Here is a 22,983-nt window from a genome sequence, read left to right on the forward strand (position 1 = left end):
AGATTTTATTTTATTTCTTTTCAGAGAGAAAGAGAGGGAGAAAAAACATCAATGTGTGGTTACCTCTTGTGCACCACAACCCAGGCATGTGCCCTGACAGGGAACTGAACTGGTGACCCCTTGTTTTTCAGGCCAGCACTCAATCTACTGAAGCATGGCAGCCAGGGCTTATAACATAATTTTTATGCATATCCTTAATTATTTCCTTAGAATAAATTTTTTAAAGTGAAACTTCTGGGTCAGAAAAAATATTTTTAAGTCTTTTAATCTATATTCTTAAATTTTTTTTCACAATTTTTTCCCCTTCCATCAGCAGTATCCCAACAACTGGTAGATAGTATAGCAGTTTTGTGTGAGGGAGAGAATCTCTTTCTTCACTGTAGGTGGTGTCCTGCAATCGGCCACTGTTTGGGTATTGAAGAGTGGGCTGATGTGAGTCTCATTGGATTCCCTTGGTACTGTCCTTGGTGAGGGGACCACCTGCATAATTGCTGTGCGGTGGCCTTGAGCAATGTGTGAGAGCACTGGAGTGCCTGCACCCTCATCCTGGCAGTTTTAAGGACACAGAGGTTGCTGAAACTGTATAGCAGGCAATGAGAACTTGGGCTTTGGATTTACACCTGGGCTTTAATCCCAGTTCTATTTCCTAGTTTTTTAACTTGATTAAGTCAAGTTACATCCTCTAAATTTTAATTTCCTTATTTGCAAAATAGGGGTAAGTATAGTGCTCTTGACTGGGGTGGTTGTAAGGATTAAATGAGAAAATATATTAGGTTAAACTTTATGAAATCACCATTTTCATGTAATTCAACCTAAGTATGTTAAGCCTTAGCGTAGTGCCTGGGATGTGGTATTTCATAAAGGTTGGTTCACATTTTTGTTTTTGTTAGTATCATTACTATTTAAATTGGACTTAAATTTCTTGAATTACTTAAATTAGTTTCTTAGTGGGTACTGCATACTTGCTTTAGAATGACCCTTTATACTTTGTGCTTATTCTATTCCCTGAACTACATTTAAAATTCAGTTCTATTTTGGAACAAATCTTGGGACTGATAGTGAAAAATGAATTTGAGTGGTTAGAGAAAACCAGTTGAGATGAATCCAGCTATTTTCCCCTATGTAACTTAATTATAACCACATTGAAGTAATATTGCTTTTAAGAAAAAAGCAGTCGTTTCCATGATAATGCATGATAATCTTTTACGACAGAACACAGTTGTAGAATCAGAGAATATGCCTGTATTTCACAGTTAGAATTGACATGTTATACTTGTAACTCCTCCTCCACTGTTTTAGATGCAGAAATTCAAAAAGCATGATTTCTGTTCAGATTATTTCATATCTTAGCCAAAAGGCCTTGTTTTTTTTCATAGTAACAGAACCACTTGTTATGTGTTAAAAAAACAACCTCAGGGTCTGTTGTGTAGCAAGTGGAAATTACATGAATATTGTATTACTTTTACAAGCTCCCATGAGTATTTGAAAGCGTGCAGTGTTCTGTTTTGCCAAATACTTGGCCATTTGGGGAAAAAAAAAAACAAACCCTAGGATACAGAGAAGACAAAATCCAGCATTTGGAGAGCTGTACATGTCATGTGTTCACCCAAGTTCTCTCCCTTGAGGATGATGTGGACAGAAATGAAATACGTTAGCCAGAGAATTTTAATTTGTAGGTTCTAAGTGTGATCAGTATCAGGTATGTGAATATATTGTTGTCTTATAATATGTGATATATAATGTTTAACTTTCTTACACTTTGTATCGTAGTGCAGGGGTTCCCAACCCTCGGGCTGATGACTAGGGCCTATTAGGAACCAGGCTGCACAGCAGGAGGTCAGTGGCAGGCGAGTGAATGAACCTTCACTGGCATTACTGCCTGAGCTCTTCCTCCTGTCTCCACCCGCCTCCCTGGTCCGTGGAAGAATTGTATTCCACAAAACCAGTCCCTGGTGCCATGAAGGTTGGGGACCACTGTTGTAGTGCGTCCATTCTCTAGCCCTCAAGCACATATCATTATTTAACTAATTTTGCTGCAATTTTAGCTCTAATCTATAATTTTGCAGCCTTCTAAAAATCTTCTGTTTTGTACCCGTTACTTAGGAATAAAGCTCACTGATTCACCCTAGCTTTGGAGCCCTCTGTGTCTACGCTTTAACTGTAGTCATTTATATTTTCTTTAGTATTTGTGAGTACCACGAACTAGTTATTGAGCTGGGTGCTTGGAATATAAAGGTGAATATGACAGTCCTTGCCCCTTGAGGTAGAGATGTTCATATCACTAATACATATTAAATAATGACTATGTGGCAGACATTATGCTATATTATGGTATTAGTTTGCTAGGGCTTCCATAACAAAATGTCACAGGTGGCTTAAACAACAGATATTTATTTTCTCTTAGTTCTTAAGCTAAAAGTCCCAAATCAAGGTGTTGGAAGGTTTGGTTTTTTTCTGAGGCCTTTCTTCTGGGTGTGCAGATGGCTGTCTTCTTGCTGTGTTCTCGCATGGTCTTTTCTCTGTGTGATGTACACTCTTGGTGTATCCTGATTTCTTCCTTTTATAAGGACACAAATCAGATTGGATTGTGGTCTATTCATATGATGTTATTTTATCTTAATTACCTCTTTAAAGGTTCTGTTCTAAATAAGTCACATTTTGAGGTACTGGGGATTGGGGCTTCAACATACAAAATTTTTGAGGGCGGTGGTAGACAACAGTTTAGCCTATAACAGTTATACACATACACACACTGCACTGGTCCTGCTGTTAAAACTCACTGTTTATAGTAATGACAAGTGTCTAGTTATTAATAGTGATAATAGCAAGATTATTAAGGTGTAGAGATAGCATTGAGGTGGCAGCAGATGTTTGTAATGTAGTTTCAGATGATCTGTATTAGAAATGTGTACACAGTGTGAGTAGAGCACAGAGAGAAAGGTGCTGCCTGGAGATGAATGAGACCAGGAAGGGCACTCATCCTAGGCCAAGAGAGGAGGCGTGTAACTGGTACACGAAGGCATGAAAGAGGTAATGCGGCTGGAGAGTAGTGCCTGTGAAGGAGTGGTGGGAAGTTTATCTGCTTCCCGAACAGCTTGAAAACATAGCTACTTTTAAAGATGTTCATCATAGCCTCTTATTTGTAGTGACTAAAACTTGACGTAACGTAAAACATTTAACAGTAGAGAACTTCCAGCCAAGATGGAGGCATAGGTAGACATGCTTCACCTCCTCACACAACCATAAGAAGGATCACAGCTAAAAAACAACCAGAACTGCCAGAAAACCAAACTGTATGGAAGTCTGACAACCAAGGATTTAAAGAAGAAATATTCAAGGACCTACAACCAATATTACTCTATTCAGCAAAGCTGTCATTTAGAATGGAAGGGCAGATAAAAAGCTTCCCAAACAAGAAAAAACTAAAGGAGTTCATTATCACCAAGCCCTTATTATAAGAAATGTTAAAGGGACTTATTTAAGAAAAAGAAAATTGAAACTATGGATAATGAAATGACAACAACCTTACAGTTACCCACAACTGAATCTAAAAAAACAAAAACAAACTAAGCAAACAACTAGAAGAGGAACAGAATCGTAGAAATTGAGATCACATGGAAACTTATCAGTGGGACGGGGAAAGGAAGAGAATGGGGAAAGGTACAGGAATTAAGAAGCATAAATGGTAGGTACAAAATAGACAGGGGGAGGTTAAGAATAGTATCGGAAATGGAGAAGCCAAAGAACTTATACGTATGACCCATGGACGTGAACTAAGAGGGGACATTGCTGGAGGAAAGGGGGTACCAGGTGGAGGGGGCAAAGGGAAAAATTGGGCAACTATAATAGATTAATTAATAAAGTATACTGTAAAAACAGTAGAGGAAAAGGCCTCAAAATAAAAGTATATCCTACTTTGGATTGTTACATGGTCATTAAAGTTTGGTTTTCAAAGAAAGAAGAAAAGGAAAACAAGAAAATGTGTGAAAAAATGATTTGAAAACATTGGATATCAGGAAATAAAGGAAAGTCATTACCAAAGATGAGAAACTAACAAGGTGAGCACTGTAGTTACCTGGAAAGTTCCCAGACTGTGGCACAGGAAAGAAGAACCCAGGTGGAGCCTGGAATTCACCGTTAATAAGAAAGAGACAGCCAGGAATATAAGGAGGCCACAGTGGTACAGATTTCAAGGCAGAGTACCAGAAAGAAGAGGGTTGCGTGGAGAGAGCACTCTGGAGATGTGCAGAAGACCCTTCTCCGGGCAACAGTTGAACACTGATCAGTGTGTACTTGTGAGGAAACCATCTGAGACCTGAGAAAGAGAGGGAATATTTGAAGGTCACCAGGGCTAGTGATAGTGCAGCAAATACGGAGACCTAATAAGCCAACAAGGAGATACAATGGAATCATCAAAAAAAATACACCATCTAAAACAAGCAAGATAAAGATGAAAAGGGGAATAAATAGGAACCAAATTGATAAGCACATAAGGCATATTAAAAGTAAATGGTCTAGGCAGATCCAAAGTGGTGGCAGAGTAGATGGAAGCTGCACTTCCCTCCTCTCAGGCCCAAACTGGAATTACAGCTAAAATACAGAGCAATCAACCTGCATAAGTAACTGAAGACTAGCTGGAGAGAAATCTTATCACCAAGGATTTACAGAAAGCTGGTATGGTTATATAAATACCAATGTAGATTTCATACCAAAAGATATTACTTGGGATAAAGAGGGTTATTTCATAAAGCATGTAATTCTGTAATATAACAATATCACACTCAAGCATACATATGACATTTTAGGTGAAATGTTCAAATTAAAACTATAAATTATTACACCCATATTGTTACTCTACCAACCACACTCAAGTAGGGCTGGCTTCTCCCGGACCATGCATAATTAAACTTGAAGATCTTTTGAAGATGTTCATTTAAGTCATCACTTCCCTGCTCGGATGGATCTTTTCAACAACTTTTCATTGCTCTTAGGATAAAATCTAAAATAAAAGCCTTTAACTATGGTCAGATTTCTGTTTGCCTGTTATTGTGCTCTAAGCACATGGGCTGCCTTTCGTTTTCTTGAAGTCTCTGAGATTTTTTTACTCTGGAACTTTCTCGCATAGTGTTTTATGAACCTGCACTGGTTTTTCTCTGCTCTTCCGGTGGCTACTTCAAGTCTCAGGTTTCAGAGAGGCTTTTCCCAACCTGCCCCGTCTCAGCTGGCACCCACACCATTGCCCTGTAGGTTTTCACTGTAGCTGTTGTTCAGGGGTTTTGGGGAGAGGAGTAGAGATGGTGTTTATATGTTTGTCTGAGAGATTATGTGGTTAATACCTCTTACCTGTACTAGTCCTAAATGTGCCTTGAAAGTGGAGAGGTGTCCGTTTTGTTCACTACTCTGTAGCCATCATCTGACTCAGTTTTGGTACAGTTGACAATGTTTTTTGAATGAATGTTCAGAGAAAATGTTTTAGAAGGAAATACACCAATGGTTGCCTTTTGAATACTGCATGTTTTTGTTAGATTTCCACAATGAATTATGAATTTCTAATAAGAAAATTATAAATAAAATATCTCTTTGTCTTTATACTTTGTGTCTTTACTAGAGATGAAAAGGCAGATGTTATTTTGAGACTTTGGGTTGTAGTTTTTGATAGTTACAAAATAAGAGTATTTGATACATTTACTTGACTTTTACATCTTAGCTGTGCAGCTCTAGGGGACACTGTTTACATAATGTTTAGGAACGAGGACTTCTGGCTGAGCACAGAACAGAGACCCTTCTTTTAGCACCACTGTTGGTATAGTTTACCTAGAAGGGAGCATATACTTCTCTCCTGGGTCTGCCTACAATTTTTATACCAACTTGCATTCTTTAGTTAGAGTACCTTGCTGTATTTGTCTATTTCTGCTATGGCTTTTAAAGGTCATCCTTGCTTAGCATATATTATATTCTTCAGCCTAGTTTTGACCAGTTTTCACTTCTGAAGAAAAGTGTGTAAGAATTTTTGAATTCTCAGTATCCATTTATGAGAAGTCTAGTGCTGGGCACATGGCGAATATCCTAAATCTTGTTTTCTTTTTTTTAAAAAAAATATTTTATTTATTTTTCTTAGAGGGGAAGGGAAGGAGAGAGAGAGAGAGAAATATCAATGTATGGTTGCCTCTCATTTGTCCCCTACTGGGAACTGGGAACTGGCCTGCAACCCAGGCATGTGCCCTGACTGGGAATCGAACCGCGATTGTGTGGTTCGCAGGCCTGTGCTCAATCCACTGAGCTACACCAGCCAGGGCGTAAATCTTGTTTTCTTTTAAGATTTTATTTATTTTTAGAGACAGGGGAAGGGAAGGAGAAAGAGGAGGGAAACATTGATGTACAAGAGAAACTTTGATTGGTTTTCTCTCTCATGCCCTCAACCAGGGCCTTGCCTGCAGCCTGGGCATGTGCTCTAATCAGGAATCGAACCAGTGACCTTTTGGGTTGTGGGACAACACCCACCCAACCCACTGAGCCATACCAGTCAGGGCTATCCTAACTCTTTTAAAAATTTTTACTGAAATGCATACATTTTGTTTTAAAAAATGTAAAATAAAGTCATATGGACTTGATTGTATAGCTTATTGTATTTATTTTTATTCGTCACATAAGTGAACTTCTCACCTAGAAATGCTTTTTACAATTTTATTTAAATGTTTGTATTGTTTTACTTCTCTTTTTAAGATGCCCGTTGTTAATGTTATTTGATTTGTATGTATAATAAATGCATACCAACTTTTCAACAGATAAAATAATTAGGCACAGGGCTTGCACCCTGAAGGACACTGCGCATGCCATCATTGCAGCTGAACTGGATCCAGAATTTAATAAACTCTGTGAAGAAATTAAGGAAGCAAGAATAAAAAGAGGTAAGTTCTAGAAATGGACTGCCTGCTAACTACCAAGAGTTGCTAAATGTCACTGAATCGTGTGTCTTTACGGTTCCTGATATCAGGAAGACAGTGAGTTTTGAGACGCAGCCTTTACTTAATTTCTGATACTGGTATGTGTCATGTAAATTCTCAAAGATAGTTAAAATCTTGACTTCCTAGGAAAGTGTTATGCTGTGGTGCAAATTGCTCAAGGAAAGTGTTTCTTTCTGAAATTTCTTTTGCAGGAATTTATCTTTGTTAAGTATTGATTTCTCTTCTTAAAGGATTTAGATGGGCTTTCATATCTGAAGAGGGTTTATTTTTTCATGAGTTTACACCCAATACTGGTACTTTTTAAAAGTTTTTAGGAATACTGGTTGATTTGGTTTTTGTCTCTATTGAATTTTGTGGACAAGTTTCTTAATATGAACGCAGAATTAGCAAATGTGGTTTTTCGTTCACTGAAAAACCTTGTCCTTGAGGAACTCACACTTTAGTAGGAGTGGAAGGTAAAACAAATTAAGTACAGTGTGGTGTATGGACTGGCCGAAGTGTGTTTATGGTGCAAGGGAGAGACCTCCTGGTGGGGACGCAGCAGTTTGATAGGGTTTGGGGAAGAGAAGGAGCTGCCTCTACTGGAGCAGAGGAAGGTAGCAGGGACAAGGAAGGGGGTGGTATTTGTGAGCACAGCAAACAGTAGTGTGTATAAGTGAAATCATGCGGTGTATCAGAAGAACTCCTGACTGTTTGGTATTGCTGAAGATGTACCAAATGGTGAGAACTAGAGCTCCAGAGATGAGCTGGGCCCCGGAGACTGAAATTATGAAGAAGCTTTTCTGCTGCTTTCTTAGGCCTTTCCTGGCCACCTACTCTGTTTGGGCTCTGAGCATCATAATCACTTGGCACTTTGTTGTTGCTTTTGTTGTCTTTCCTCTCCTTATTTTGTGTCATGAATGTCTTGTTCATAGCCCTCCTGCAGTGCCTAGAACCGTGTCTAGTATACAGCAGGGTTTCTATCAGTGCTAATGAATCGATGCCATTGTCTCATAGGCCACTTATCAGAACAGTGTGCCCGTTGCCCACATCAGCTTAGACCTAGTGATTCTCTGAGAGTAGTAAGGCCGAGTACTGTGCACTGAAACTATTCAAGAGGTTTTTGTATACATTAAAGTTTAAGAACCATTGCCATAGTTGATAGAAGTCACTGAAGTATTTTAAGCAGGGGAACAAATTAGTAGATTGCTTTGGCAGCAGGGAACAGCAAGGTTCCAGGCTGAAGGGTAGGAAGATGGGAGACCAGTTAAAAACTGTTGGATCCAGTTTAGAAACAGTTTGGCAGTTCTAAAAGGTTAAAAATAACATTGACCATACGACCCAGTGATTCTACTCCTACAAATCTTCTGAAGAGAAATGAAAAACATATGCTCATTTAAGGACATATACATGAATGTGTGTAGCAGCATTGTTCACAACTAAAATCTAGAAACAACATGAGTGTCTGTCAGCTGGTGAATGGTAAGCAAAACAGGGTGTGTCATATGATGGCTGGCACACCACTCAGCAGGCATGAACCAAGCAGGGACAGAGTCGTGATACATGCTTCGACACAGACGAACTTCAGAAACATCCATTAAGTGGAAGAGTCCAGTCAGAAAAGACCACATAGGTACAATTCCATTTGCATGGAAGGCTCACAAAAGGCGAGCCTGTCGAGACACACAGTGGGTTGGTGGTTCCCTGGGCGAGTTCCCTAAAATCAGGTTGCTGTGGTGATTGCACAGCACTGAGAATTTACTAAAAATCTTGTAAGTGTATGCTTAAAGAAGAGTGAGTTTTATGTTATGTAAATCGTACTTTACTAACGCTGTTAGTAGAAAAAGCTGTTGGAGTAGTTCAGCATTTTAATTAGTGGAAAGGGGGATGAAGATAGAGAATTAATGAAAGAGATGTGGCTGCAGGGTGAAGGGCACTGTGAAGGAGGAGTTGAGGGTGACTGCCGTGTTACTGGTTCAATGACTTAGTCGATGCCAATACCACCAGTGCAAGGAGGAACAGGTATTTTGTGGGGAGAGGTCATTCGGCCTATCTTTAGGATACTCAGTTGGAAATCTCACATAGGCTGTTGGCTATATGGATTAGAAAAGCCCAAGAAATATCTGGGCTCAAAATGTAGATTTGGGAATCATTGTATATTGGCAGTGGAAGCTGAAGGCATGAATGATACTTCGTGGTAGAAAGTAGATCCGAGTGAGAAGAAAAGCTATTGCAGAGACCACCTGGGAAACATCAACATTTAAGAATGACATAGAACAAAGAAATCTAGTGAACACTGAGATGGAATGGTTACTCTTATGAAGATCAATGTAGGAAAACCAAACTCAGCTGCATTGGGATGTGACAGGCAGCTGGTATCAGAGGGAAACAGTTCCATGGGGTTTACTGGCCCATTAAACACTTACACATTCTAAGGTGGCAAAAATCATAACTTTTAGACAACATATAATCTTATTACCTCACGGTCATAAAAATGTGAAATGTGTCCCTTTGCAAATTAAAGTGAGTATATACATAGAGCCCCTTTGAGGATTAAATGTAAGCATTACCTGCCAGGTTATTTTATTTTTATGATTTTATATCTAGTTTTCTGCCCATCTTAAAACAAAAGATACTATTTTCATCCAAATTACAAGCTGTCTAAGTATAATTAATGACTTTAAAACTCAGTTCTGTATTTTAGACGTTGGTTTATTTAGCTGGGAATATTTAAATAGGTATTGCTTATCTTCTGCTTGCAGGCTTATCAGTAACAGCAGAACAAATAAATCCTCATGGTACTGGAGCTCGGAAGACAGAAACTAGAGTTGAAGAGGCATTTCGGCACAAACAAAGAAATCCAGTAGATGCCTGGCACAACTCTGCCAGTAAATGTGCGTGTGAGTGTTTGAGACCATGCTGTCCAGTGGGGGGATTGATGATGATGATGATGATGATGCGGATTCCTGGGCACTGGGTCCACAGACCAGAGCACGCTGTTCCCACTGCTCATTTACTCCTCTCGCTCTCCAGAGGCGAAGAGCTTGTAGGGCAGCAGGCTGAAGACATGCGTTTCTTTCATCTCGTTCGCTCTTTTCTAACCCTCTTCAGTACTTGCTGTTGTGATTGAACTAAGTTAGAGTAGTTTTAGTTTTAAACTTTGGTGTTGAGATAGAGATATGGAGCCAATAGATCTTTTTATCCACCTGCTTCCAGCCCCAGCCCCTTGCTGTGTGCGATGCAGGATATTGTCCTTCTGGTGGAAGATGGAAATTCTGGCTGGACAGAGTAGCTGATTCAACTGAAGGAGGTTGATTTTTCTGAGAATATTTTGTGCTCAGTTTGAAAGATCTGTACAGCCTTCTTCATCTAGTTTGGTTTAAGAGATCGATTTAGAGAGGGAATATTCAGTGTTTTCCTCTAAAAGACAAATGTTAATAAATATAGCATCTTCCTAATGCAGTGCTTATGTTTCGCTGATGGTAGCCGTCTTCGGAAGATAGATGCTATTCTGCATCTTCTCATGCCGCTCCAACTGTCAGGAAGGCTGGCCATAATGTGTTCTTTACCAGTGGCACTGAATTTGAATCCATGAACCATAACTGTTTTTTAGCTTGTCCACTTTGTGATAAGGCATTAATATATGAGAAAATTGGAAGCACTTAGTATTGCCTTTGGTTCCGTGAAGCTGATTAAAGTTATTTGGCCTAGTTGTGTCTCGGTCATGACCTGGATTCTGTGACACAACACTCTAAAACTTAAAATCCTTTGCATTTGCTGCACTGGACACAAATATTTACTAACTAAAACAAATGAATATGGGCTTTAAGCAATCTAAGTTCCTTTAAATATTAAAATATTACTTTAATCTACAAATGAATCTTGTTTTACCAGTAGATGGCATATGTGACTCATCATATGTCTGTTTTATGTTAACTTACTTAAATCATAAATCTACATGTTTCTAAGGCAGAGTTGCTTTCTTAAGGTCTTAGTTTTGGAAACAAGCTCAGAGATACTATAAAAACTGACTCTAAAGCCTCTACCTCTAAAAGGGCTTTTTACACAAAGCATCCCTGAGAAAGGAAGTAGTATAAATATATACTCCTACCACATGCAAGGTGCTATGGAGATTCAGCAGTGGCTAAAACAAAAATCCCCATTCTTGTGGAGCTTATATTTCTCTTATTTTACTGAAATCATACTAGCTGTTACAAGTAGTTATATAATGAGAGGGAAATTTTCTGTAGTTTGACATCCCTGTAAACGAGAACATTTTCTCTGTTCTTAGTTGGGATGAAAGTGTTAGAAGTAAATTTGCTGCAGTAGGGCTTTTGGCCTTTGCTTAGTACCACCTACATATCAAGTAATTGGTCTGGCTGTTGATTGAGCAGAGCTCAGCCTCTTGCTCTGGCGCTCCATGGCTTAATGAGGAAAGAAAAGGGGAACTGTTTAGACTTGGTTACATGGTTGGAGGAAAAGTGAGGCCACAATGTCAGGAATGACTTGTTAGGAAGTAAAGACCTAACAGTTTCACCTTTTATAGAAAGAGCAGCTACATTTTTTTTCATTTTTAGTGTGGACTGGATTAGTTTTTCATATAGTTAATGGAATGCTTATGAATATCCATCACTTAGCTTGTGTCCAGCTTTTCACAGAAGACTAATACAGAACTTTCTTCTCCAATTTCCCTGTAACTATAAATTGTAAACAGAAATTAACAGCGTAAAAGAAAAGGAGAGATGATTCTAAGGATATTACAGTTTTGAAGGCAAAATATATTTTGAGCCAAGTGACTAACTTGAATTTTGGAAACCTTTAGTAGATTTATTTTTAGATAAGAAGGAGTAATATGTATCAAAATTTGTTCATTTCTTGTGAAGACTTTGGTATCTTTACAGAAACTCAGTATGAAGTAAAGATGAAAAAAGTGTGTAAACACACTATACACTGTTGATAGATCACACATTTATATTAAGCAGTAGAACATAAGAAACAAGCATTGTCATAAGACCATATTCCCTTCAATTTCTCTTCCAAAGGCAATTTCTAAACTGTGGATTAAACAGTCTGCACTTAGTGGTCTCGTATTTCTGTTTCCCTTTTAAAATATCTTTGCCAAGGAAGCTTTTCACCTTTTATATATTAAAAATATATATTATTTTTTAAGTTAAGCCAGACTTGACATTACTTTTATAATCTTAGAGAAAAATGAATTATTTTTACCCTAATAGCTTTCAGTAAGCTCATATTGAGAATTTGGTGATAGACACCAGAAGTGATAGGTATCTAGTTTAACTAATTTTCTTTAATAACTTTTATACAATATTTCAGTTTCTTTATGCATTTATCCCAAGTTGCAAAATAAGAGTTAACTTTTTACTTATTTAAGGGATAGAAAGTAGGATAGAATTGCATAACCAACTATCTTTGATACACATACATGGGGAATTAAAAATTCCTGAGTCCATTTTTACCTGAAAGTACCAGCACTTAAAATGCTCATAAAGCTCATGATGTTTGTAGTGCCTAGAGTATACTCCCTACACCTTTGGTAGGTCTTTATTTTCATGTAATTGACTAAACATTTATTTTCAGTGTTAGTGGTGTTGCCTGCCGCCTTGATAGCAGAGGGTTTAATTTTCCTACATATTTTCAAATAACAACTTTGTGAGAAATTGATTCTACTATGTGAGCCAGTTGAGGCTCACCATTGGCTAACCAGATTGTCCATGTAACCTTCATGGGATCTCTGTCCGCGACCATGTTAACTGTGGGCTATTCTGTCTTCTAGAAGGAGAGGCAGTAGAGATTTCTTTGTGGGGACACCTGTAACTGTTTTGTATTGGTACACTGGATGATGCTTTAATTTCTTTTCATGGTTTAGGTGCTTTGGGGTTATCTTGGTGGCAAAATACTCCACTTTTTGGTGGAAATCCAGGGCTGTCATCCCAAACCTTCTCGGTAGCCTGATAATGTGCTCATTTCCTAAAATGTGAATATTATGTGTTTGACCCTGGATGTTAAGGATTAGGAACAGCTATAAAGTGGAATCTAGGGTAATACAAAAATCAATGCTGGGTAATATATAGGAAATAAATTTAACAAATTTCAATACTTTAGAGTTTATCCCTGACTTCATATCCATTCCACTTGTAGTTGTGAAGGTTAGTTAGGATGGGTGCCAGGAGCAAAGTGGTTTTTGCTTGTGTGTTGCACTGGTGTGAGTTTACCCTTTTGAGTCTTACTGTACATCTGTGAAACAAGTGTCACACTCCAAGTTCTACATATCTCTTTTCCTTCCTTGTAAAATAGTTCGAGTTCGGAGAAAATCGAGGCGGCGATCACAGTGGGGTAAAGGAATCATTAAGAAAAGGAAGGTCAATAATTTAAAAAAAGACGAAGAAGACACTAAATTTGCAGACTGTGAGAACCACGCAGAGGGCAGGAAGTCACTGGAGAATGGAGAGTTTGAGGTCAGCACTGACTGCCATGAAGAAAATGGGGAGGATGCTGGAGACTTATCTATGACCAATGACGAGTCTTCGTGTGACATCATGGACATGGACCAGGCGCAGAGGCTGAACAGTGGAGCGGGTGCCAAAGAGAACTTCGCATCTACAGAAGAGGAAAGTTCGAATGAATCTCTACTGGTCAACAGCAGCAGTTCTCTCAATCCAGAACAGACCTCTAGGAAGGAGCCTTTCCTTAAAGGAAGCTGTCTAAACGGTGAGGCGTCCACTGACAGTTTTGAAGGCATACCAGTTCTTGAGTGTCAGGACGGCAAAGCTGAAGTAGTTTCTTTCTGTAGTAGTGGAGATAAATGCAGTTCTGAGCAAAAGATTCTTCTGGAGGACCAGTCAAAAGGAAAACCAGAAGCTTTGAATGAGAGCCATGGAGATGATCCTGAGAAGCTAGAAGCCCTGGAATGTAGCAGTAACGAGAAGTTGGAACCTGGCCCCGATGTGGAGGTTAAAGATGCAGAACTGGATAAAGAAGGTAGAGATAATATTTTAATACATCTCCTGAAGGTTTAAGCCCCAGAGTTAATTAATTGCAAATTTTGTTCGGTCTTTAGTAATACTATTTGCCAAAGAACTTACCCCCCTTTGAGAATCTGTTAAAGTTTTCATCCTTTTTTCCTAGGAAAGCATACACAGACATAGGAAATTTGGTGAATGTTTCAGAGGGTTTATTTTGCAGAACCCCTTGTTTTCCTGGCCACTTGCACTTGTGGCTCCCACCTGACTGTCGTCCCTATCCTAGTGGATTTATGACTAAAAATTGAGTGCATCCACAGATGTGGAAAAGGTGGAATTCTAACAGAAGAACTACTGGGGTGGGGCAGGGTGGGGTGGGGGTGGTCCGAGAAAACTTGGGTACTGTAGCAGTGTGGTGTGTTTGGGCTGTACAGACCACATTAAATGACCACTCCTGTTCATTGTAATCGTGTGACTCTGAGCTAGTTACTTACACTCTCCAACCCTGTTTTTTCGTCTTTTAAATTAAACGAGAATGGTGTCACTTCAGGGATTACATATGTCGTGTATATGAATTGCCTTTCCTGGTATCTGGCATATACCGAAGTGTATTAATTCCAGGTAATCGCTGCTAGTTGAATCTGAGGGTGCTTTGTCGGCTGCTGGTAGAGGAAAGCAGCAGAACCCTCACTGTCAACGTTACCTTGTTCTTGTAGTTGGAGCACTCTGCCAGCTCCTGACTTTTTATGGCTCTGTGATCCTTTTAAGAAGCAGTAGAAAGAGGGTGTGAGGATTTCTAGCCCCTCTTTGTTTATCATTATTCTTTAGCCCATAGTGGGATGGGGTGTGTTAGACATCTACCCTGTTCCATATAGATTTCCTTCCCGAATAGGTACCCTTCTTATACAAGTCTGTCTTGAAGTTATGTTTATAACATGTGCTTTCTACGAATATATGCTTTAGCCTGGGATTTGGGTTAGGTGGGGAAAGTTTTTTGCTGCCAGTTTTTTGAGCCCTCTAGCAGAAATAGGAAGTAGGAAGATATTATTTAGAGTCTTAGAATTTTTAAATGGATAAAGAGATGTACTGTTCTTAAATACTATTCTGAAATAATTTTCTTTTTCTTCAATATTTACTAAGAGGAAGTAGTTTTAAGAGTTGTATTTATTCTGCACTGTCATGTAGACAGAACTTTAAAATGTGTGAAGCCAAGGTTAAGTAATGAACGGGACAGAGTGGCAAAATGGGAGAGGTCTGTGTGCCGAGGCGGGATGGGTGTGTGTGGGGGGGCCCTTTTTCATGCTACTGCTGCACGAGGTTTTAGTGAGCTTGCAGAAAAGGCTTAAATTAATATTATGTTCAGTTGGTGATCTAGAGACGTTCAAGGTATTTGTTGTGTACTAGCTTTACCTGAAGTTCTCACTTGTAACTGTTGGGGCAGTGGTTCCTCATGGAAGTTCTCAGCCCCCTGGAAGTCCACGGGCTTAGTAGTGAGCATTAGTGCACGCTTAACAGCACTGGCGTGCATTAACCGAACTATAAATCAAGGTTGTCGTTCTAAAGGCTGTTTGAAATAGAAAATTTCTCAGATGTGTTGTGGAATATGTTTTTTGAAGACAACATTTTGATTCTTATTTACATAGCAGGCATTAAAGAAAGATAATTGTTTTAAGACTTGGGAATACAAGGACTAATGCAGGAAGGGGGAAGAGAGCTCTTCCTAGTGTCCCTGACATGGGCCAGGTCCTGTATGAAAGTTCTGAAGTCGTCCAAGCTTGTCTTTGTGTTCCTTCCCCCTTGGCCTCCTCTTACAGTGCTCCTGCTTACGGGAGCACAGGGCCCAAGTGCCTGGTGCTGTCGAATTATGCTCAGCCACCTCAGCATTTTTGTGTTTCGTGTTTTTTATTTCAACGATTTTTATCTCAGCAAAATGTTGGGAGGAAAGTAATTAGATTATACTAATCCACTCTAAGCTAGGAAAGATCACTAGCACTATTACACTTTTAATAGGTCCAGATTTTTAAGACAAAAATATTATAACCCAGATCAATTTATAATAGAAGTCTAGGCAGTGTAATAGAGAAAAATAAATTTTGGCCATGTACAGGAATAGGTTTTACTTTAGGAGGCAGGTATGTAGACAGGTTGGCCTCACTCTGTGTTGGTATCTGCTTTTCTAGGTTGCTTCCCTTTCTCTGATTTGAAAGCTCCAGATTTTAAAATGACTACCATCATAAAGAGAGTGAAGGCTGTTTTTGTTAGTTAGTGCTTAGAGATAAAGATTGCTTTTATCTTCCATCTGGTGAATGCATTTATTAGATATTCTAGTATGACTTGGCTTTCATAGTTGAGGTTTAATTCTCTTTCATCTGGGTTTCTTATTCTCACAGAAAAAAATCCTTTATCATTTAAAGAGCACACTCATTCCAAAAAGGATTTATGGTGGGTAACCAAATTTGTAGTTGTTTAAGCCTGATTTTTCTTAACTTTTACTTGCTGTAGTGCATTCTTTTTTTCTCAATTGTAGGTGCTTCTAAAGTAAAGAAATATCGTAAGTTAATTTTAGAGCAGGCGAAAACCACCACCTTGGAACTGGTTCCGGAAGAGCCGTCTGAGCCCGTGCCGCCTCTCGTGGTCGATCATGAGAGACTGAAGGTGAGCTCGCTCTTCTCAGTCTGCCACAGATGAGTGGGAAGAGGTTTGAATGTGTTTAGTAGGCAACCGAGTAAAGCTAGTTGTGATCGTCTTTTGCTTTAACTAGGACTATAAGTGCTTTAGGGCTTTCAGTTAAAAAAGAGTTATGTGTGCTTTTAGGGGTTTAGAAATATGAGAATTGTCTTGGTAATAAACTAAGCCCTAGAATCTGCTAAACTCATAAACTCAGTGTCACTGATATCCATTGCCTGTAGTGTCTGTTGCCTAGCCACTGGATATAACTGTTTCAGTCTGAGTAGTGAAATCAAATTTCATTGTATTTTTTTCTAATTTTTCTTAGAAATTGCTTGATTTGTTGGTAGATAAAAGCAGCAATCTGGCAGTTGATCAACTTGAGAGATTATATTCTCTTCTTAGTCAGTGCATCTATCGTCATCGTAAAGATTATGACAAATCACAACTTGTGGAGGTAAGTGCTTGGTTCATCTGTAGGACAAACAAGTACCTGCTTTTGCTTTTCCCAAAGATCAGTTGTTTTAGTCTATATCTTTTACCAAGTAACTGAAGAATGTTTTGGAGACTTAAGATTAGGGGAATCATTTTCTAATTTGATGAATAAAGTCATACCATTTTGTCTCAGGAGAGAAGAATCTGGGGTTTTTTACTTATCAAAACACAGAAAATCATGGTTCTGGGTTGCCAAGTACACAAAATAGTTACGGCAATTCTCCCCTTTCTTACTTATTGCTGATACCACTGAGTGGGTAGAGCACTGAGTCCCTCTGAATGTGGGCATGGCCTCTCCGTGTTTATCGCTGCTCCCTGGGCAGCGGCTGCTGAGCGTGGGCGGAGAGGCCTATTGCCCCCCAGTTAACGGTTGGAAGAAAACTTAAAAGTTATCTCATGTACCAGCTTTAGTTCTGTCAAATAACTGTGCGAAGGAGTGGTCGTCCTTTTGTTGAGACACTTCAGAGGTAAACTGTTATGTTTTTAAATGACTCTGGGACATGAGACAGTGCTCCCTTCCAAATGTGAGCTTATGTCTCTGTTCATGTAATTTACATCATGAATGTGGACTTCTGCTTTTTTGAGGTCCTCTGAGCAAATGTAATTCCTCATCTACTAGCTGTATGGCTAAGTAACTTAATTAGACTGTCTTTGTTCATGTGCCTGTTAGTTTATCTGGTGGTCTACTTATCGAATATTTATTAAGGACCTACAGTACCAGACACTGTGCTTGGTGTGCCCGGGCTGCAAAAGTAACTCAGGAAAAGCCCTTGCTCTCAAGGAGCGTTTCTAGTATATTAAAGATGTGTATGTAAAGGGTGGGGTTATTTTCCATATGTAATAAGGAATATTGGATTTGAATCAAATTAACAGTGTATTTAAAAATTATAATCACATTTTTATGAGTCACAGTTTCAAAAACCTATACTGTCATTATAAAACATATAGAAATAAAAAGAAACCACGAATGAAAAAATAAAGACAGCATCTATATTCTCCGATCTAGAGGAAACTACTTAGTGTTTATCTTTGGGAATAATCTCATTCTTTTAAAATGTCTAGATGTATATAACATGTGTAAGTATGTGAATATGTATTTTTAAATTGGGATCATATTGTATATTCTGTCTTATAACCTGGCTTTTTTCTTGCCCAACAATATGTGATGAAACATGTAGCATGAGTGATTTTGATTGTTCACATGGAAGAATTTTTTGCTTGATGGCACTCTGTTAGTATAGCCTGTTAGTTGTACAGAATGTAGATTATAATATCTTTGGAAGTGGAAAACCAAATGTCTTAGATATATTTGATATTTGTCCATCTGAATGAAATGTGTGGGGTAGAGTTCTTTACTCCCCCCCCCACTTATTCTAGAACTTCCTTATTCACATTGTTGACATTTGATTGGCTTGAATGGATTGGACGCTCTTCAGCAGTGAAACCCATTTCAGTGTGGCACCTGGAGCCCTGCTGTCCAGGCAGGGCCTTCTTGAGAGAGGGGAGTGATCTGCAGCAGAATCTTCAGTCAGTGGTGTTCCTGGGGGTGGTGATAGCAGTGACTCCTGGGTTTGTTTGTTTGTTTGTTTGTTGCCTTTTCCAGCTGTGGTTGGAGTGTAGAGCAGTGGGATCGGGGTGTATTCTGCTTCTAGTACAAGTTTTACCATACTTGCTGTGTTCATTTTGCTCTGGGAGTTAGTTGAATATGATGAATAAGAAAGGTATCAGGCTCTGGAGTGAGGCCACCTGCATTCACATCCTGACTCTGCTGTTTATTAGCTGACAAATTATTTGTACACATGAATTTCTTAGCACAATATCGGGCATAATGAGTACTCGTGGAGTGTTCTAGCATCATCCTTGTAATCCTAAATGTAAAATAGGAGGCATTTGGAAGTGTCTAAAGCAGATAGTCTTACAGAGTAGCTAAGGTGTTTTAAGGAAAATACTTAACTTGTATCTAAAATCCTTTCTTTAAAAAGTTAAAGCGAATTTCCCCATAATAACCGGTCTTTCCTTTAATAGATGACATGTACTTTTCTTCCCTTTGTAGGAGATGGAAAGAACAGTTCATATGTTTGAGACATTCCTATGAACTTTTCAAGATGAGTGGTTTATCCTCTCCAATCTGCTCCTGACAGAGCAGTCTTCTGAGCCATTCAATTTCAAATTGCACCAATTACGTGCAGAGCCTTGGTGTAAAGTGCTCGCTCACTCATTTTTTCTCTCTGTTGAATTTGGTGCTATTGTCTCAGGTACCTGAAACCAACCAGCCTACACGAACCAAACAGAACTTCAAAAACATGTTGTATTTTCCACAAATAAAAAATACAACCCCACAGATTGGAGATTTTGGTGCTACAGAAACTGCTCTCACTGCTCCTCTTTCCGCGCACTCTTTCGGAGACTCCTCTTGGGGAGCGGACCAGCAAACGCGAGGAAACGGCGGGCAGTTCTAACTGTGTTGAATTGTTTAAACAGTGGGCAAACTGTTATATTTTTCTCTTTTCTATCCCTTTTATCATATTTGTTTCTATTTTTTCCTCTGGGTAATGAACTGAAACCTGTTTATGAGTTGGCTATGGTATATTCTGACGGGGAACTGAAGAAACTGGATGAAATTTGATTAGGCTCTTTAGAACTGCCTTTAATGTGCCTTTTTATTCATTTGAGAAAGATAAGGCTAAACAAAAAGATGGGCTTGTTTGTAGCAAATGAATTAAAATGTTTTCTGTGGTCAGAACCTTAAAAATAAGTTTTGATACTGTGTCATTAAGAGGCAACCAGTGTTTGGGTATAAAATGCCTATCTTGTTTTTAAAACTCAATCAAAATACTCGGTAAGCCACATAATATATTAAAAGGGTAAGTTTTCCTTAATGGTCTGTTTCTGTTTTTAAAACATGTAATGAAACAACAACAAAAATAACCCACAGTCCACCACAAACCCCACATGCTTTTTGGTACCACTGGCAGTGATAACTAGACAATAAATAGATGGTGGATGTTCGTTCTTCTGTCAGTGGCAACTTACTACTAGTTATTCATGTCTGAGTTCCTAGAGAAGAACGATTTTCATGTACAGTAAGTTATTACTGTTTTGTTTTAAAGCCAGGGCTTGCCAAATGGACAGAGAGATATTTGTCAGAAGCTCCATAAAATTAATTTTCTATATGCATAGTTGCAAGTAGCTCTGGTATGGTCCTTTGAATAACAGTATTAAATGTTTGAATCCCTTACCATAAGTTTAACGATTTCATAAATATTCATTTTGATTGGAATCTATTTTGGATCTTGTTGAGTGATTTCTGTGAGTTGTACTTATCTAAAATGAATTATGGGTCACTAGTTTTACAAAACCTTCTACAAATTTGGAGACACAATCTAGGCAGTTACAAAGAGGCAAAGGGAGTGCAGTGACATTTTTTTATCAAGATGATTTTTAAACAAAAAAGTAGAAAATTTTGACAAGTTGGCTTGATAGCTTCATTCATTATAGCTGTTAGCTGCAGGTGTCTTTCCAGTATATGCAACACATGGAGTTTGGGTTTTAATTGGAGCAAATGGTCTTGGACTACTGCAGAGATACTGAGCTACCTCAGCTTTTTGTATTTTAGTTACCAACAGTGTTTACAGGGCCCTGTAATCACTTTGCCACTGTTTACACGCTGAAGCTAAGGTACTTGTCTCCTGTCTCTGGCTGTTCGCAGTGCGCCCGGTGCCAGCGCTGCAGGCACAGAGGCCACAGGCTACTGCAGTAATCCGAAGTGCTTCTTTGCATTCACATTGACCTTTCACGCCTTCTAATTCTCGCTTCAGTTTTGAACAATGCCACTTGTTTCCTTTATACATAGTCAAAATTTTTCATAATACTCAGTCGTAGAATTCAAGATGCTACCCATGTAGACACACTGTATTTTTAAGGTGGGCAAGTGCGATTAACGATGAACCATTTTAAAGGGAGGTTATTGAAAACCTCTGATTTGATTATTGGGAGGATTATCATGCTTTCTTTAGTATTTATTACCATCATACCAGTTTAGACTATTTTACTGTCTAATACATTAGCATTTTGTATTTTGAGGGAAATTGTTACAGAATTTAAAGATTTGATGAAATAAGATGTAGCAGATTTTTTGTAGCAAGTTTCTGGTAAAAGGGTTTTTTGCAAGTCTCAGGTTCTTGCTGCACTATTTTTTTTTAAATATTTATTCCAGTTACTCTAATTCAGAAGCATTCTGTTCAAGTAACAGCAGCACTTGTGGAAGGAAAATGAAAGCGCACACGTTATTAGTAGGTTACTAAATTTGTACAAGTTTATTAAGATTTTAGCCATCAGTGAGTTTGACAAGGGGAATTTATTTACGTTCAGCATTAAAATGCTTCCAAAAGATCAAGTTTTTAAAAATTTTAACCTTGATATAGATGGAGAAATAGGAGGCAACCTCAGTATGATAGGAACTGCCACTTTGAACAGTTTAGGTCTTAAACAGAAAGCCAATCAAATGCCAAGGGGAGAAAAATGAGCTGAAATTGTACCAACTCCTCCATTGCCGTTCCCCCCACCCCCAAAGACACACACTATACCAGTTCGCTTATTTTACAGATATCTGGTGGTTCTATAGTTTAAAGCAGCTTGTGAAATGATTCAAGTGGACGCAACTTTGTTTACCTTTCTGTAAGTTCTTAATTTTTGCTGTATAGCATTGGCAAAACTATGTACAAATTGACCTCTGTTCTTATTTCCTATTGTGAGCATTATAAATGGTGAGCTCCGCGCGAATCCTGCTCTCAGATCAGTGAGACACGTGTCGTGTCACGGCGCCACCCAGCAGCAGCTGGTGCTCAGCCGTGGGGCCTGCGGGGGCTGTTCGAAGATGATGGAACTGCTCTCGGATCGAAACTGATGGCTGTGGAATTGTGTTTTTGAGCTTGAATCTCACCTGTGATTTTTTGTTTTGTTTTGTTTTACATCCTTTCATGACTTGATTTTTCTCATATGCCAATGTATTTGTAGGTTTACTGGAGTTTGTTTTTAGGGAGTGGGGTGGTAATATAGTCCCACTTTTTGATTAAGTTGGTTCAGCTATGGTGCTATTCGGTAGCTATCATCCGTGTCAGGTCCCGTAGCTGAATGCCATTGTTGCTATAATTATTATTTGTAATCACATTGTAAGCTTGAATTTGGGCTTGTACCTGCATCTTTCGTATTTTGTACATTCAGTTACTTAGACTTCGGGAGTCCCCCTTGGTTTCAGTCGTGTACGTCTACTCTGTAGGTTTAAGTAGACTTCATCACTATGGTCTGTTTTGGGTTTGTAGTTTAATTTAGAATTGTCTTAAGTTGATGTTTTGCATTTGACTTCATTTGACATTAGTTTGAAGTAAATTATTTAATTTTTGAATTCTGGAATTTTGAACATTTACTGTAATTTGTAATATAACTGCTGTGAAATACTTGAATAAAGATGACAAGAAAAACAACGTCTTCCTGTAACTTAATTATGTTTACTGTTGGTTGAAAAACCAATTCTGCTTTTCTAGCTGAACTCATGGATTTTGCAGCAAGGGCATATTTGATGTTTATTAAGCATCCAAAAATTTTTGTTATCTTTCTTTCAGATTTTAGTATCCCTCAATATCTTTTAGCTAAAAGATTTTGTATGGAAAAAGTATGGCTTTAGTTTAAGTTGAAGATTGTCTAAAATTTGTTGTATACAAGCAAATAGATTACTTCTATAGTTTGTTTTTCCAATTGAAAGACTCTGCTACAAAAGATGATTGGGTAGTATGGTTTACTCATTGTATAATGTTTGTTCTTTGATCACCATGTAGTTACAGTATACTTTGAACCGTACATGGAATTTAAATGTGGAGAGAGATTTTATACCAGAATTT

At 38.5% G+C, this 22,983-nt stretch overlaps 1 protein-coding gene across 5 annotated transcripts in view; it reads left to right on the forward strand.

The window, feature by feature from the left end:
- ATAD2B (ATPase family AAA domain containing 2B) overlaps positions 1-22,545 on the forward strand; it is a 137,158-nt gene extending 114,613 nt beyond the window's left edge. For 2 of the 5 annotated variants that reach the window (XM_037035451.1, XM_037035453.1), the window contains exons 23-28: positions 6,786-6,908; positions 9,707-9,844; positions 13,260-13,943; positions 16,452-16,579; positions 16,920-17,048; positions 19,140-22,545. In XM_037035451.1, coding sequence (XP_036891346.1) covers positions 6,786-6,908; positions 9,707-9,844; positions 13,260-13,943; positions 16,452-16,579; positions 16,920-17,048; positions 19,140-19,181 — 1,244 coding nt within the window. In that variant the 3' untranslated portion in view covers positions 19,182-22,545. Of the gene's footprint in view, positions 1-6,785; positions 6,909-9,706; positions 9,845-13,259; positions 13,944-16,451; positions 16,580-16,919; positions 17,193-19,139 lie in introns of those variants that run through there. The other 3 variants (XM_037035452.1, XM_037035450.1, XM_037035454.1) reach the window with 3 other exon arrangements.
- The last annotated feature ends 438 nt before the right edge of the window (positions 22,546-22,983 follow it).

This window comes from Sturnira hondurensis, unplaced genomic scaffold (genome assembly GCF_014824575.4).
Source record: "Sturnira hondurensis isolate 20B ecotype Veracruz unplaced genomic scaffold, ASM1482457v3 Scaffold0022319, whole genome shotgun sequence".
Lineage (NCBI taxonomy): Eukaryota > Metazoa > Chordata > Mammalia > Chiroptera > Phyllostomidae > Sturnira > Sturnira hondurensis.